This window comes from Spodoptera frugiperda, chromosome 25, assembly GCF_023101765.2.
Source record: "Spodoptera frugiperda isolate SF20-4 chromosome 25, AGI-APGP_CSIRO_Sfru_2.0, whole genome shotgun sequence".
In the NCBI taxonomy this organism is placed as follows: Eukaryota; Metazoa; Arthropoda; class Insecta; order Lepidoptera; family Noctuidae; genus Spodoptera; species Spodoptera frugiperda.
This window is the reverse complement of record NC_064236.1, coordinates 6,241,814-6,260,294: the sequence shown is the minus strand read 5'-3', so window position 1 is coordinate 6,260,294 and position 18,481 is coordinate 6,241,814. Positions and strand designations below refer to the sequence as shown.

General features: G+C 36.1%; 2 protein-coding genes across 8 annotated transcripts in view; one reads left to right on the top strand and one right to left on the bottom strand.

Annotated features, from left to right (window-relative positions):
* LOC118266218 (circadian locomoter output cycles protein kaput) overlaps window positions 1–4,916 on the top strand; it is a 16,220-nt gene extending 11,304 nt beyond the window's left edge. For all 7 annotated transcript variants that reach the window (XM_050704407.1, XM_050704408.1, XM_035579637.2 and 4 more), the window contains exon 14: window positions 659–4,916. In XM_050704407.1, coding sequence (XP_050560364.1) covers window positions 659–817 — 159 coding nt within the window. In that variant the 3' untranslated portion in view covers window positions 818–4,916. The remainder of the gene's footprint in view (window positions 1–658) is intronic.
* LOC118266209 (multidrug resistance protein homolog 49) lies at window positions 4,906–18,481 on the bottom strand. Its single transcript, XM_035579610.2, has 26 exons — window positions 18,318–18,481; window positions 15,520–15,562; window positions 15,008–15,204; window positions 14,747–14,891; window positions 13,819–13,919; window positions 13,361–13,532; window positions 13,043–13,167; window positions 11,829–12,024; window positions 11,394–11,618; window positions 11,112–11,298; window positions 10,884–11,026; window positions 10,581–10,789; window positions 10,291–10,385; window positions 10,033–10,206; window positions 9,523–9,635; window positions 9,299–9,439; window positions 9,038–9,220; window positions 8,688–8,891; window positions 8,465–8,594; window positions 8,178–8,373; window positions 7,566–7,728; window positions 7,273–7,467; window positions 6,044–6,253; window positions 5,759–5,905; window positions 5,567–5,675; window positions 4,906–5,230 (listed from the first exon to the last, which is right to left on the bottom strand). Exons 1-26 carry the CDS (start codon window positions 18,341–18,343, stop codon window positions 5,142–5,144), a joined length of 3,918 nt encoding a protein of 1,305 aa, XP_035435503.1. The 5' UTR covers window positions 18,344–18,481; the 3' UTR covers window positions 4,906–5,141.

The window sequence follows — 18,481 nt, the reverse complement described above, 5'->3', positions numbered from 1 at the left end:
CAGTTTTGCGAAATTGGTCCAATCGTACACGCGTGCTGTGGCGACCAGAGGAACTCGGCATTAATTATTTTCATAAAAAAATAAGTGTTAACAGATATACTTTTTGGACACCTTCTCTATTATAAAATGCCATCACCGCCCTTGAATCAAAATAAGCTACTTTCCTACTAGTCAAATTATCAATACTTTTTTCGAAACGTCAAAAACGATATTTTCTATGAACTTTGTATGAAATAGTGCGTTATGACGTCATAAGTTTTTGACGTCAAATAACAGACTTATTTCTAGAAATTTAGCTAGAAAAAATCGAAAATTAAATAGTTCATCAAATTTATGAATGAAAGTGTGATTATTTTTTAATATTTTATTGTATTGAAAAGTTGTAATAATTTATTTTTGACTGAGGATAGTACCCAATAGTAAAATCTATGATTAAAATACTATCTTATCATAAACTCTTTCTTACTCCTCCAAATAACTGGCAGACATGTAAATCTCTAGTTCGTAAATTAGGTAACTATAATACTAATTTATTAACTAATTATATCACTTCTTTTGTAACGTGGCATTATTGACTAATTTAATGTACTTAAGATGTTTGATCATTGTCATATCGTAAATTAGTTTAATGAGGTTTATGTGATATACTGACAACCAGGTCCAAGGCCCATACGTGAACCCAGAAGACATACAACAGAACCAGCGTTTACCGGCACAAATAGTGTATGAGGCAGGCACGCCGCGGGCGGCCATCACCGGCTATCCGCCGCAGCACCCGCCGCACACCGGCGGACACCACCCGCACATGCCGCAATGAGCCGCTCCGACCGAATTTACCACAGATCCTTGTTATTATTTTTAATTTAGTTCAAACGCGTACCATACGTACACTGCACTTGCCAATTTGTTTATTTGTAGGAAAACGCAGCTTCGGTCTATTAATGTATTCGTGATTACTTGTGTTCCAAACAGACGCGGTGCAATATCTCGTCGCTTATACCAGATCATGAATTTTATTATTATTGACAGGTGTGTACAATCTATTATACAGAAGCCTGATGATAGCATTATTCGTTTTACGTTTACTTTTACTTTGTTATTGTAAAAAACACAAGCTCTATGCTCAGGCGCATGGTACGTTTCAACGAAACATGTTCATTGATAAATGTACATATTTTACAGTTTCTTGTTTAAATGTTTCTTGTGTTAAAAGGCTGTGCAATATCTAACAAACTACATATTTAACTTGTAATAGAAAATGTAGAAGATTGAAGTTAAGTAATTATTTTAAATACTTTAGTAGGCACTTAATTCAGTACATATTGTTTGAAACCTTTTTGTGTTATGCGGTGATCTAGTACACGGATACATAGGTGTTGTAAAGCTTAGCTGCCTTGAGGACTGATTTTATTATTGCGTCTCATGTGGACTTCGCTAATATGTCCATTCACATTGTTAAGATCAATCTGCACCTATATTTTCGTTCTAGTACTTGATATAATCAAACCGGCTCAATGATATCACTAGGTAGGATGCTACTCCACACATCTTCCCTTTTGATAAAGGCTCACTTACCTCCCAAGTCCAACAGAGGTCCGGAAACATTGCCCCGAGTCTTCTATTCTTTGAATCATGTCTTTAAGGGTCTAACTCCTCGTAGGTGTATCCGTAGTGTACAGTTTTGTGATGATTTTATAAATATTCATGCTGTTGTATTGTAGCTTTTATCAGAACCAAGAAACCAAAGCGTTATTATGTTTATGATGTGTACACATTATTTGATTCGATATCTGCAACGTGCCATTTGCCGTGATTTGTTTCAGACGTTTCACAGAAAGAACATGTTTTGTAAATTATAATTTTACACATATTTTGATCTCGTTACTGAATTTAGTGGCTAGGTAATTATTTACGTTACGGTGTTTTTGAGATAGTCGCGTTCACGACATATGAAACATCAGTTAATGGTTTATTTCTTTTATTGACAAATCATTAATGCTTTTTTGAACGTTTTTTGTAAATATTATATACTTTGTTATATAAATTTTATTAATTGGCTTAGTCGATTGTTCAGATTATATAGTTTTGTTACATTTTATAGAAAAATATTTTATTTTACGCACTTGCGTTTTAGAATTGTTGTTGTTATTTTTCTTTGTTCATTATGTTTGACTTCATAATATATACTGCAACCTATACATAATATTGAGAATGCACTGATTTTTCTTTGCGTCTCTTGTTTTTTAAAACAAAATATAAAAATATTTTAGTTCAATTCATATTATTCGACGGTCTATTTAGCAAGTGTATAAATTTTTCCAAGTTATGAATCATAAAATGTGATGTCGATTCTAAATTAATCGAGTGGCCAGTTAGGCGGTCGTGGGATTCGTACAAAGTTGAGGATACTATCGAGCTCCTCATGCCGAACGCGGTGCGATGATGAGAAGCGGGCACTAGCCGCGCACGGGCGACGCCGCGGCTCATGCTGGGGCTAAATATTTATACACCCGGGGGGAAAGTAGTTATTGTGTCTCGTTCAAACTTGTTGCTATTTGAGTGACAACGTCGGTTGTGCAAATGACTATACATTTTACTGTAAGAATAAAAAACGAGCATGCAGCGTGCACGCATGCGCTTCTTTTTTACTCTTATTGCTCGGATGCAATTTTACTAACTTTTACTTGTCTATAATAATCGATTATTCTTAGACCGTGCACGGTAGTTCGGTATGCGGAACTCTTTTTTTTTGTCATGCAGAATTGCAGATACATTAAATGACTATAATGTATGTACAGATACCTTAGTATTAGTTAGTAATTGTAAGTAAATGTCAGTAGAGTAACTTTGGGTGTATGTTTCTTAATACAAACAATTACAAAAGCGGCTATAGGCCAGAATTTGATAAAATCATGTTTGAGTTTGCCGAGGGAATAAAAATGTGGGATCGGTGAAATGAAACTACAATAACAATTTCAATTCAATAAATAATGTATGAATGTTCATTAAACATTGTTCGTTTACGTTTCGAGTCATCAAAATACTTCCAATGCTATAACTGACTTTTGTAATTGCTTGTAATACCGTAATTACTAAATATTGATATGGCAGTCTTAGTTCCCGTGATTCAACCATTGATGTACGTTATGTGCGCACTGAAATGACGTTCTTGTTTAAGTTTCTATAAAATTTTATATATTTTATATTGGTTAATATTTTAGTTAGGTACGGAATGTTGGTAAGTTAGGATAAAATTATGTTTATTGACATTAACGCCATTGGCAAAGTTTAGTCATACAAATTCATTATTTTTACTATTTGTTTATATATTATATACACTTGAATCTTTTTTATCATTATTTATAATGGGAAATTATGAAAAAGTGGTTTTAGGCAAATACAAAATGTTCTGTTTGTTCTTTTGACTGAAATGATAAAATATATGTATTGTGTCATCTTTCAAAGTTTATTTATAAACATTTTGCTTATGTTCCGGTATTTATGAATGTTTTAATATTTAAGAATTGTTATGAAAGAAGTACTTTACTCATCGCAACAAAATTATAATAAAATTTGTAGAAATGTGTTAAGAATAGCATAAATATAGAATGCAGGAGGAAAACCTAGGTATAGGTTAAAATTAAATATGTTTTATCAAAATTGTATGAAATATTTAAAGGGATTGTTGAAGTGTATGTTGGGGAAGAGAAGGCAACTGTAAGCAAGATATATTTTATTTCGTTTCGCGTTCTTAGTTAATAGCAGATTATGTGAAAGTTATTGTTGTTTTGTTGTATCAGTTAGTGTAACAGATGGTAATCTTGTCGCTGCAGGCCGGGGTGGCCGCGGCCGCACGACCCGGCCCAAAGCTATGTGATACTGTTTTCTATAACATGTATGTGGATATGTATCATACATCTTGCGGTCTAATCATCTTAATCACGTAATTATTGAATAAGTGGATGTAGTGAAGAGATAACAAGTTGTTCTTAAGTATAACAAGTAAACCTTAACTTCGTACATATCCATGTATGCACTTATATTTGAATTTATGTTTCACTTAATCAGTGTTCACTGTTCATTTACAAGAGCGATTCTTCGGAAAATATTTTATTCTATTTTTGTCGTATCGCGTTCACTTTTATATTGAGTTATAAGCTATAATTTCTAGACTGCATAACCAATCCACAGCATTCGGTGTTAAATTAGATCTACGCCCTTACGTCTATTTAATTTGTATGGTTATCTGACATGAACGTGGTACCGCACGTTTTGTTTGATTCATGTATTTTAACCAAATTCTTGATCACAGTGGTATATACTCAATTGCCAAAACCATTGTTTTAATATCAAATTAATATAACAATTTGGTATTTCCTGAAAATTTTCGGAAGGATCGCTCGTAATATTCATGTTTGATATTATTTCTCATTAGTATGTAAAATATACGTTAGTGTATATATTTTTGTACCAGCAAATGTAATCGTCCGCATGTATAGGACAAGTCATATCGTATACATGCGAATGATTGAGAGAAATGCGGTGTTGTGATGCGAAAAATTGTAATAGTAACAGACATTCGTAAAACAGGTGAAAATTAAGAATACAAGTAAACATTTGTAAAGGTATTTTCGAACATAAAGATAGAGAAATAAATCAGTGGAAACAACCGCAGCTCGGCTAGCAACAGCTCGTGTAAACAGAATGCCACACAACACTGCTCAGTCTCTGTCGTCAGCTCTTTTTTGCCTAAGCTTTTTAACAAGACAGAACTGTACTACATTTAGAAAGTTACAGGGTATCGCCAAAAAGAAAAGCATCGTGAAGTGATATTGTGAGTTAGATGATTAGCACATTCGTGGAGAGATGATTTTTTGAAAATATTCAAAATAAATAAACGAAATATGTAATACAAAGATCCTTCTTTTATTTCAGAACTTACAATATATAAATATAAATAACAATAACTTACGACGGCTAGAATGGTAGGTTTAGCTCCATTGTAACTCTTAATAATAATATTTTAACGTAAACTTATAAGGGTAAATAAGACGGAATTTGGCCCTAACGTGTTCAGGCTACGCAGAATACTGCCCCAGACTTTCACTTTGAAAACACTCAAAAATACTTCTTTCTATCACTCATGGAGCTTCCTGCCCTCTGCACATTCGCCAGTAGTGGCCTTTTAGCTTCAATAAATCTGCATGATTACCACGCTCCACAATTTTACCTGAAAAAAAAATCAATCATAATAGTGATCATAATGCTATGTTTACTGTCACACTTGTCTATATCAGGGGAAACTTCCTACGATGGAGCACACCTGCCCATTAGCAATCTAATCACTCGAGATTTAAAGACACCCAGGTTGCACCCTTTAGGAAACAGACACTGGTAAAGCGGTCCAACCCTTTGCTGTTCGCAGAAGAAAACTTGAAACTAAACGCTTCGTTCAGGTGGGTGGAACATTAACCGTTTGAATCTACCACTCAACGGTAACTTAGATCATATTAACCGGAGAACAGTGACGTTTTTTTTTTTCATAAAAGTGGGTAATTTTATCTACCTTTATCCAGTACACAGATTAGATCTGCGTCTTTGATGGTAGTGAGACGGTGAGCGATTGTTACACACGTTCGACCTTCAGCTGCTTTTTCTAGAGCTTCTGATACTACCTGCGATTAGAAAATTGTTATGAATCAGTGACCTGCTGAGTGCAGTTGTTGAAAGAGCCAGACGTAAGAAGGATTTTATTTACCCGTTCACTATTCGCGTCTAGCGCAGAAGTGGCTTCATCGAGAAGCAAGAGTCGCGGCGACCGGATGAGCGCGCGCGCAATGCACACTCGCTGCTTCTGTCCGCCAGACAGCTGCGCTCCACCAGACCCTAGGTTTGTGTCGTAACCCTGTGGAAAATAGGATCACTGTATAATGTAATAACAGTCCATGTTGTTGATAGAGTCCTCGAGATCAGGCTCAGTCTTTTGTATTTTGACATTTGACCAGGACAATTTTAAATGTGAGTGATCATTTCTTTAGCATACCTTGGGCAGGGAACTGATGAAGGTGTGAATATTTGCAGCTTTCGCGGCTTCGATGATCTCGTGCATGGTGACCTTCCTCGTGTTGTCTCCGTAAGCGATGTTTTCAGCGAGCGTGCGGTCGAAGAGTACGGGCTCTTGCTGCACTACGCCCAGCTGACGACGTAGCCGGGGCAGCGTGAGCGACGAGCGATTGTCAAGTCCATCTAATTCCTGTACAGATATAACTCATGTTTATATAGGCAACTGTAAAACACTAACTGAAAAATGTCCCAATCTGGAATATACAAATGCACCCACGCGTGGTTATATAAAAAACAAAGTACTCACTTAGGTAAGTAAGTTACGGTAGTTACTCGTCGAAATATTTTAATTTCCTAAACAAGAAGTAAGAAATAAACAGAAACCAAATCATTTCATTAAATTATCCATTTAATGCTATCTATATTATCTATAAAGAAAAGATAGGTATATAATTGAAATAGAAATGAAGAAGTTATGAAAGTAAAAAGTGTATTTGAAATTCACTCTTTGCACTCTTTCTTATTTTTTTTAATTCTTTTTTCTCTCTCTCGTAATCTGCGTTCTCTTTCAAACTCTTTCATTCTAATCACGTAGTCTTCTTGCTCACATTGAAGGTAAGCATGTCTTTCGTGTGAACAAAGGAAAACGAGCGGATAATGTTTGTAACGACACACTTGGTATTGCAGTAAGCGATCGCTACAATAGTCATGATATTTGAGCGGAATTTTGGCAGACATTAGCTGATCTCTGCTGGCGCTAACTCCACGTGTTTGTCTTTTGTATTTGAACCCTGCGTTGTACGGGAACGTAGGTTGCTGATCCATCTTTAAGTCAAGATGCATGGTAGTTAGCGTACCCATCGTTTGTCCCATTTTCCACAATTTTATTCGACTTGCAGCCGATAAAGTACTCTCCCAAATATAGGCAACGTTTTATAAAAGTATCTTGTTAAATTTCAGAATCTAAATTAAAATAATTCAATGTTTTTACACCGATATCGGTTCATCTCTTTGAGAAAATATTATGTCAAAATAATGACATTATAATTTATAACAATCCTTCTGTCCAAGAAGTACTGTTTTTTGACTATTTATTTACACTGGCTGGCGTTAGCTAGCTGCTACAAACCTTTTCGTTTTTTTACCAACAAAATACCACATTGACCACAATATGCATGTAAATTGAATATAGTTTTGTATTCTACTCACTATTCTTCCAGAGTCAGGGTCGTAGAATCTCTGCAACAGTTGTAGTACAGTCGACTTGCCACAGCCAGAGGGACCCACTAGCGCCACGGTTTTGCCAGCATCCACGTGTAAATCAATTCCTTTGAGTACCTTATGATGTTTTCTTGTAGGGTAGCTAAATTCGACTTCTTTTAAACTGAAGTTACCGGTAGCACTCTGCAGAAAGAAATGGATAGAGCAAGTAAGACTACAGAGTTCAAGCTTTGGCTCCAACACTAGGTGAAATAGTGGATACAGATGTTAGCTACACTCACCCAATCTTTTTTGTCAGTGACACCATCTTCTGTTCTGACCAGGGGCTGTCTCTGGATCAATCCTATAATCCTGGCTGCGGAAACCTTAGCGGCGTGGAAACTTGGTGCGTACACCAGTGTTTGACCAAGCATGTACGCTCCGAACATAACACTTTCTGTTACTCTGTGAAAGAATTGATTTATTGTCTCTTAATCTAATCAACAACGGATATAATTTCGATACGAAACATAAGAATATCATGTCAGTTTTACAAGCAACAATGCAGTCAAAACATTGGAAAAGACTGATTCTAAAATCCAAATGCTGCCAAAAGTCATTATTCTGCGTAGGCAGTTTTGAAATAAGTATCCTTTGTGTAGTTTTTTGGATAGTTGAGTCAAAATACACTCAGTACACACAATACAATCACAGTCAGTAGAATATCAGCTCAAGGCCCTGCCCTGGATATGCAAAAATGCTGCCCATTTCAGCGCAGATTTTAGGCATATAAGCACACATCATACCCTAAAGTATTATGTACTAGATACTACCTTCCATTGCTCTGTGCTTGGTCTCTCGATTTGTGTGTAAATTAAATGCTTTTCTATAATTTCTTTCAACGAAATACTTACAAAAGCACTATTTTGTATTCCAATTGCCCTTTGGAAACGAGATAGGCGCCGTACATGATTGCACAACAGAAGGCAATTAATGGAGCATAGATACCAATGCCCAGAACCACACCCCGCCATCTTGACTTCTGTGCCACCGCTCTGCAAGCTGCCGTCAACGACTCCTGGAATTTGTCCAGAAATACTGGTTCTATGCCTGAAAGAAAACAATTTTTAGAGATAGATTTTAAATCCTTGAGTCCGAACAGATCTACATCGAAGACTTATACTATAAACTTTTTACTAACCTAAACTTTGCACAGTTTTGATGCTAACTATTGCTTCTGTGGCTACTCCAGTCGCAGACTCCATAGCATCTCTCTCGTCTTCCTGAGATTTGCGTGACATCATGCCTTCTAGCCAGATACTGCCTATCATCTGCCATAGGGAACAAAGTTACAACGTTAACTTAAAAATAATAGTTACGTATTTGATCGTTACTACGTGCAAATAATAGAAATATGTACTAACAATAGGTAAGAATGCAGTGGCAACGAGAGTCAGTTGCCAATCGAAACTCAATCCCATCAAGACTCCTAGAACTACAGAGCTGACGCCCTGCAAGATGAGTCCGATCCTCAAACCAGTAGCTCCCTGCACCTCCGCTGCGTCTCCACTAAGCCTCGCACAAAGTGCTCCAACTGTATTAGCTTCTCTATCATAGTATCCAATTTCCTGAAATGAAATAAATAAAATATTTGTAGGTTTGCTAGCGCTAAGCAGTGTACCTGTAAAATACTGGTATAATAAACTGTATACTTATATGTGTAGGTATGTCAATAGGTTTGCCACATACTGGAGGAGTTTATGTATTCTCTTACCTGACTAAGTAAAGCGTTGAAATATAACTCTCGAAGTCTGGTAGTCATTTTCAAACCAGCAGTGGTGTATGTTGAGCTCTGAAGACACATAGACACGCCAGCAATGGCTGCTACCACAACGAAAAGGCCTGCATACATGTCACCCAAGGATATCAGCTCATCGCGATTCGTCAGTACAAAGATCTGAAAAACAGCAAAACATTCGTTTTGAGAAATAAACGAGATGAATGTATAATGGCTTAAATTATGAAAGTTACTTACGCCGCTAGTAAAACCGAAAAGTAACGCAAATGCTGGGAAGCATGCTCCTTGTAGGAATGCTGCGACAGATCCAATCGTAATGTAAACCCACTCTGGTGCATTTAGTTTTAAAATATCCCAACTGCTCAAAGGTACAATTTCCTGCAAATTCAATAAAGTTATTAAACTACATTATTTAACAAATCATACATTGATTTGTAAAATATCCCCATGTTTACACATACCTCATCATCACTGTTATCTTTGTCGATATCTTGATTGTGTAAAAAGCTTTGGTAACCCAGAGACACGGCTGATGTGACTGATCCTCGAGGAGTTTGCATCCATTCGAAAGATTCTGTCAAGTATAGGGTGAATGAGTCGTGGTAGCCTAAGATTTCTGATATAGTCCGGTGGTGGCTTAAGATTTCTGAGTCCCGCTTCTCATGCATGAGAGTGCGGGTTCAAAACCTACCAATGGCTTGCCATTGGTAGGTTTTGAACCCGTCACATTGGTACTTGTACCAATGTGACTTTTTCCGACTTATACGTACTTCCTATGATACAAACTACTATACCAACTTCCTATGAAAATAACATGAGGCTAATAACTTATAGGCTGTTGATGTGATGATAGTATGCATGAAAGTAAAGTGCTTGACAATAGGTACCTTGATTGAACCTAGGACAATCATGAACCTAATTGTGTAGATCGTCATTGACTGGACAAAATAGATTATGATTCTGTAATTTACCTATTACTGAATTCTGTTTGCTCATTCTTGGTCTATTCTTCTTAGTTTCGCTTCGCACTACAGGACTATTAACAGCGGACTCGTTATCTTCTTCCAATAACTCCGGCAAAGATTCAGTGGCTTCCTCTGGCTCTCCTTTCTGTTTATTCGTTGTCACCAACTTGTAGTAGAAACCTGTAACCGCAATACATCGAATGTGTTATATGTTAAAAGTGAAACATGTTATTTCAATCTTTTAGAACAATAATTGAAGCTTACCTTTACTCTTCATGAGTTCTTCGTGTGTTCCTTGTTCCACTATTACGCCTTGATCCATGCATATTATACGGTTTGCATTCAGTATCGTCGACAACCTGTAATGACAGACGATAGGTTTTGTACTTAATGTAATGAATCTATATAGTTATCTACTGCCTATGAACTTACTGCCCAAATAGGTAATACAAGACTGGTCTAAGATAAGTTCTGTGTTAACTAATCATCATCTCGTTAATTAAGTACGCGGAAGTTTCTGTTTCATGATTAATGTTTGCAAGTAAAGTAGGTACCTGTGCGAGACCATAATAGTGGTCCTTCCAGCGCTGGCACGGTCCAATGCAGCCTGAACCTTACGTTCAGAGTGAGGGTCGAGTGCGGAGGTGGCCTCATCTAGCAGTAGCACAGCTGGCTCCCGCAGCAGAGACCGAGCTATGGCGATGCGCTGCTTCTGTCCGCCCGATAGAGAAGCGCCGCGCTCTCCTATCACTGTATCATAACCCTGGAAGCAATTTGTCATTAGACAACTCTAAACTATGAAAGTTTGAGAATACTACAACTATAACTTTAGCTATAATGATAACTTGAGAACAAACCTTCGGTAAGTTTGTAATAAACTCGTGTGCGTAAGCCATGGCTGCTACTCTTTGTACTTCTGGTAAAGTTGCTTCAGGACAAGCGATAGCGATGTTCTCGAATATAGTACCGTGAAACAGCACAGGTTCTTGACCTACCACACCTGGAAAAAAGTAAATGTTTGCAATAGACACACATCAAAGGGTATATTGTTTTAGATCAAGTTTTAAATCAAAACATAAACGAACCTAAAGAAGATCGCAGCCATCCCAAGTTCAGATTTCTTAATTCTTTTCCATCAAGCTTGACAGACCCAGACTGGGGATCGTACAGTCGTTGCAACAGCTGTAATATGGTTGACTTTCCACAGCCCGAGGACCCAACTAGAGCTACACATTCTCCTGCTTTGATGTGGAGGGAGAAACCCTTTAGGACCTGATGAAGAAATGAACAAAGTTAACTTGATAAAGATACTCAGTTGTGTTATACTGACGACTATAATAAAATGAGGATTATACAATATGCTGTACCTTAACGTCAGGTCTTGAAGGATAATTGAAGTGAATATCTTCGAAAGATATATTCCCGACCACTCGACGAGGTGACAAGCCCTGTGTGCTGAGACTGTCTATCGCTGGTTCTCTCTCCAAAAGGTAGTACACGGTGGCAGCAGCTCCTCGGGCCGCAGCAAACACTTCAAAGTGTGGCACGCACAGAGTGATCGATTGAGTCGCCATATAAACGTTGAACAGCACCTGAGGAAATTGTAGTATGTAGATAATGGTATCTTGTCACTGTATTGTATAATCATTGTACTCATACACCCGGAACAAAAAGCAAGTACCTAGTTGATACTTTGTAAATAATTAAATTAATACAACTAAACTTATATATACAGAGTAGCGCAGTTCAAGTAAAACATCTATCTAGGAATTCACAAAATCCAAATGTCTAATTCTACTTACGCTAAAGACAACACCGACGACGTATCTGCGTTCTTCTTCAGATTTGTCTCGATCCTCCAACACCAACCTGATGCCGTACACGAGACCGATGGCATTGAGGCAGTACGTGAGCACCCAGTTGAACCCGTTGCCGACCCCCGTGTAGATACCTCGTTTGCGTCCATACTTCTCTGCTGGCTCCAGTAAAGTGCGGTATCTGAAGAGAACATTTATAAAATACTTGTTACTTCTGCGCGGCTTCGCCCGCTGTGCCCGGTCCCTATTGATCGTAGCGTGATGATTTATAACCTACTTCTTCGGTAAATGTGCTATCCAACACAAAAATAATTATTCAAATCGGACCAGTAGTTCTTGAGATTAGCGCGTTCAAACAAAGAAACAAACAAACTCTTCAGCTTTATAATATTATATTAGTATAGAAACTTAAGATATTTTTACCGGATCAGAGATCATCATTATGGAATGTTATTTGGACACACAATTTAGGAATAGAAGATAATGTAAAATCACAAGCAGCCACCTCCACTAATTTATGGCAGGAAAATTTTGGTGACATGATCTATGAAAGCATCGAAACCCTACTTTTATCCTGATATTTCTACAGAACTGGGATTTAATAGTATTTGTGAGAGAAACCTACACCTTTTTAATTCAACGAGGAACAAAACGGTGGATCGTTAACATGAAAACAGTAATTGGTACTATAAAACCCGCGTTTGTTCAAATATTGATCATGATAATTCTGTTTATGTAACTGACTATTGTAAGTTATGATAAACCATTTATAATTATGGAAGTGTATGCGGAAATTATCTCATCTCATAAATAATATTAGATATCGTTGCTTATCAACATTACGCAGGTACTTACTATTGAAACGTAGGAATGCATGTTCAAGTATGTATGTAATATGTACTACATAGTACCATACTACACCGTGTAGCATTTTTTTGGAGCTTGCTATCATTTTATTAATATTGATCATATTGACTGATAAGTTTACTTTAATGACTAAACTTAACAAGTTGTAAACTAAAGGAACAAACAGACAGACCAAATTAGAACAGACGGTGAACAGGTGAAAATTGAACAGATGATGAACCACCTTTGAAGTTTGAATGCCTTAAAGCTTGAAAGACTTAAAAGTACAACGTTTAAAACATCCGATGCTAACAGAAACATTTATGTAATTAAATATAAATGACATTACTTACTTCCTAACTTCTTTCTCTTCCCCACCGAAGGCCACTACTGTCTTTATCGATTTAAGTATCTCTTCAGCATGCTTCCCTGCTTGACTGTAAGACTCCAATTCACGTGCTGACGATTTCGTTTGATACTGTAACAAAGTAATATACCTAATCTTACTTAAACCTCTCGAGTGTGTAAGATTCTGTCTGATAAAGTAATCGTTTAGTTGCAATTAAAACGTAAGTAGGTTTATAGATAAGAAGACGTAATGAATTTGCGTGGTTTTATTTATAGAGCGGTATCTTTATAGAGCGGTTATATAGTACTTTTGTGCAACTTACATTGGTTAGGTAGACGGAGGCCGCTACAGAGAATGGCATGACAGTGATGCAGGCCAGTGCCAGCTCCCAGCCCAGTGGAATGGCTACTGCGATGCTGATCACCGACGTGCCCAACAAGTTACCGACAACCGCTAATTTCTCGCTCATGCCTTCCTTCAGTTTCATCAAATTTCTGTAAAAGATTGGCAAAGGTTTATTAACAGAGAAGATTAGAGTGTAATTCAATTGTGTCTTCTTAGGAAGGCATATTTTTATGTTGTCATAGGTAAATTCGAGGCTTCGAGTTTTGTCTATTAAGAGTACCCTTTGTAGGGACACAGGATACTGTTAGGCAACAGTTGTTATTGGTGTCCAGCGAGGAGATTTCAATGGGGTAAATCTCATACTCCCTAAGTTTTTTTCCCAACTTCAAAAAAGGTAAAAGGTCGTGATGAATGTGGATGCAACAAGAAACTTACTCAGACATTTTCGAAGCCAAGTTGAACTCGTTGTCCGTGTCGAACCAGGCCATGTCCTGTCGGAGTACTGCCTCCAGAAACCGCATTCGTATTGTCGTGATCTGATTAAGTAAAAGTATATAAAGAAAATTATTGCAATCTGGTTCACACGCAGTTACTATTTTTATAAGTCACTAGCAAAACCCGGCGAACTCCGTTTCGCCACCAATGATTTTCCCTGTATTTCAGTTTTTCTCTTGAATTTTTCCTAAATTTTCTTTGCTATATACCTCATGGAGCCCGAGACCTTTCCAACGAATGCAAAACCATGGAAATCGGTTCGTGTGTTTTGGAGTTATAGCGTCAGGAAGGAAAACCCGACTTATTTTTATATTATAGATTTTATAGACCTGCGTATTCGTCAAGTACAACCGATGTTATTAAAAAATGATACCTAATAGTAGGATATAATATTGATTATCACGTGTGTCTAATAGTACATAATCATATTTCTGTATTTTAATATAACAAGCCGCATTCTATAGTAGATAGTATGGAGCTTTACCATAATTAGAATAAGTGTGTGAACTTCAGACATGTAGATAAAAGATATGCTACCTTTATTGTTATAAATTAAGCGCCACGCGCGCCAGCAGTCTGAGTGCACTTCACACCAACATCATATTGTGATGTTAAATGATTCGCCATTTGATGAAGTGGTTATTAGAACTCATTATTTGAAATTATTTTACATCATACATTTTATACATAGGTACTGAGGATTTTATTTAGTAAAGACAATAACCTTTTTTGCACGTGACAAAATAACGACGAACATAGGTGTTCTTACTGCTATATACAAGACTATTGCCGTTTGGTCGCGTAGGAAATCAGGCTTTCGTAAGTGGTTTCCAAATCGATATTAAGATCCGTTGGTAAGCAAAGGTACCTGTCTCAGTGCACTCCAGCTGATCAAAGCGACGGAGACGGTGCAGCACAGCAGTGATATACCAACTGACACAAACGCACCAATCAGCATAGCCGTAGCATCTTGTAACAGGGCCTCCATATTCTCCTCGTGAGTTGCATTGTTCCTGCAAAGTCATTTGTTCATGTTTAACCTTTGTTTTCTAATGTATCATTTGCCTGATTCATTAGTTTTTGTAGAATAAGTACAATGTCTTTATAAAATTGTTTAAATATTACTCACAGTCTTTTCCCACCACCGAAGATCGACAGAAGTGGCATGTTACTGCTAGGCTGGTCTTGAAAACTGGTGCGTTCCACAAATGCAGTGCTCAGCTCACCAACTTGTATCAAGTTGTATGCTATGCCTCCGCCACTTATCATGCTTATGAAAATGCCCAGGAATGTCGCCGTGTTCTCAAGGAAGGTCCCATATCGAAACTGCAACAAAATAAACATTTCTGCATTAATTTTCCATTAAATAGTTGTGAGGCGCAAGTCATTGCTTGCTTATGTAATTTATTAGTAAATTCTTACTTGATACTTAGCTCGAACATGGTATTTTGTGAACTAAGCATAAATATTGTTATGTCATATGCATGTGGTGTGGTATTACGTTGCTCGTACTTTACGAGAAAGGTCAGGTACGGTAATAAGAGTATGTAACTAAGTAATAAATAAAGTTTGATTTAGTCTGTTATGATTTAAATACGTTATAATACGAAGTAATAAAAATACAAATAAAAAGTTACTTACAATGCCTATAAATGATATGTCCAGTTCATTTTCTGGTTTTGATCTGAAATCAAACATAAAAACGTTAGTAATAAATGATATTATGCATAGGCCTTGATAACAGCTGTTACATAGACACCATTATTCATTTATTAGATATCGTTATTAAGTAGTGACGCTAGCAGCTACCTATTAACACGTGAATTTTTTTTGGGGATGGGTTAAAATCATCCAATAACTTCTCCCGTCTTAAGCAAGGCAATAGGGAGTGTCAGACTCTTACTGACTAAAAACCACCCCGTTCCTACTCCTGCTTATCGAACCGGAGCCCAGGTAACCCGTATGTATGTATGTATGTAATATTTACTTCGTACTAGAGATCAAAGCTGTAAAGATGTGTAGACATTCGTTAGGCTCAATTTACACTGTCACGGAATGGAATTGAAGCGACTTTTTACCAAGAAATTGTACACAGCATACTTAACTTTATATAAACTGTATAACATACAAATTAAATTATAAATTATGAGCCAAAAAGTTTGTCCTTCGTCTTCCGCGGAATCCTCGCGCATTTTTTATTATAAGTTTCGTGAGATATACCTACTAAATTAAATATTATATTATCGGCTTACTCACGTAATTGTTTGACGAGGAACTCGACTAGTTTCAAGAATATAAGCCTCTAGCATGGCTTGAAACTAGTAGAGTTCCTCGCGTATTCTCGTGAATTCCCTAGATATATAATGTGTGTCTTGTTGTAGTTTCTTCTTGGGTCTATTTACCTATGTGGAAAAATTCGGTTAGTTGGTTTGCCATTTGGATGGTTATTATAATCTGTTGATAGTCACTATTCGATCAAGCTCCAGGCAGGATCTAGTGTTATTAAGTTTATAAAAAATATTCGATAAAATATAATAATACGGACATCGAAAAAGGGTTCGCTCATCATTATCGTCCGGTATCAATGACTGGTTTATATTTTTATACTGAATTTTTTATTGTTTTTTTTCCTGTTAAGTATTTTCTAAATAAGTGTGTAAATAAAGATTTGGAACTCGGGGTAAACCCAAACCTATATTTATCATTCAACTTTTCCTCCGACCTGCTGCAACTGCAGACTCACAAAAGGTGAGAGAATCGAAATGTATCATATTCTAAAAATAAAAATACTAACTCTCCTTTTTGAGTAGGTAATCATCAAATATTTTGTAGAGCACAGAGAGTGTAGAGAGATGATTGCAGTTTGAAAGCGTACGTATATTATAAGCAATATTAAAATAAAAACTAAAATAATATAAGTTAGAGAGGAAATATGTAAAAATATCTAGTTTTAATACTTAGTATGAACTAAATACTGGGACTGACCTGTCTCAATTCGTTAGTACTTACGATCGCATAGATATCAGCGTGCGGCTCAGCAATTGCTATGATTTCTTTTTACATTATATTTATTCAAACTTCTTAATGCTAATATTATTTTGTAAAGGGACATATTTTGGTTATTCCCTAAAATATGTTTAAAATAAGTTGGCTTCTGTATATGTCTCAATAAAGCTATATACCTATTTATCTAGTAAATAAAAATATGCATGTTGTTAAATTGCATTTTATTATAGCATTTATATTGTTTAATGTCTTGAGTCGATTCAATAACAGTATTTCACCAATGGATATGTTATATTAGTCAGTTTTATTCAAGAGTACAGAGTGATTCAAGAGGAAGGTTTCTATGTATAATACATGAATAATATATTACCATTGCACCCATGCGAAGCTGGGGCAGGCTAGTTATCACATAAACTATTCCTTAGTAACGATTTTAAACCTAAACTAACCACTAAATCACTGAATACGGAGGTACTTTGTTCCTATGTGTTACCGGGAATTTAAGGTGCTTGTGTTATCCGACTCCGAAATTCTATTCTTAGTATATAAGTACTTCTGAAGTACATAACATCTAATTGAGTTGGACATACGACACGCTACCTATAATGTTTAATTAATGAGAATTATAATTAAAAACCAATTGATTTGACGATGTAAAACAAAAATAAATGTAGATATCATAATAACAAATCGAATATCACGAAATTAGACCATTAATAGTACGAATAAGTACTTGTAGTTTGTTGTTTGGAAATACTTTTTAACGTAGTGCATGGAAAATTAGATTAACATTACCTAGTTATATAGGTACGTTAGGTAATTCATTACACAAGAAGCATGACTTATTGATAATTTAAATTTTATGGTATTTTTTAATATGTAGGTAAGAAATATGTTTTATTATAACTACGGTGAAGTGTGTAGTCGCGAGGTTTAAGTTTCAAGTGAGATACTTGAAATTAATATTATCTACCTTTCTAACTTCGTGATAAACCAACACGTGTGGCCTTAACATTGCATTTCATTTCGCTCTACATAGCTATAACATGAGTACCTTATGTATACAATACATACAACCTATTTAACTGAGCGTTCGCAAAATATTAACAAAGATACAAAAGAATTAAATAAATTCAACATAGAGGTGAAATCAAGATATAGGTACGTAAATAATATAAGAATCAATTAAGAAATCAAACAAGTAATGAATTAAATAATATAATGTCAAGGTCATTAATATAGCATTATTGTAAGGCAAATCATGTTCTAATTTAACTTTCGGCAAAAGAATACGAAACCCTTTTGTCTAAAAGTGGTAGCTGTACAATTACGTATTATTTATATTAATATACAGAATTGAAAATTAATAATAAATCAAATTATGATTGCAATAAACTTAATATATTCGCTCAGCCAATAAAATCAAAACTCACTCAGATTTCTTTTTCCTAAATCCCATTTTTGTGATTTATCCTCTGTTTGTGCAGGTAAGTTTATAGTCACTTTAATTAATAAAAGTTGGTGCAACGGCTTGCACATGGGACCGTAGCACAAAATAAACGACAACTGCTGTGGTCGCATAATGGGCACATGTATT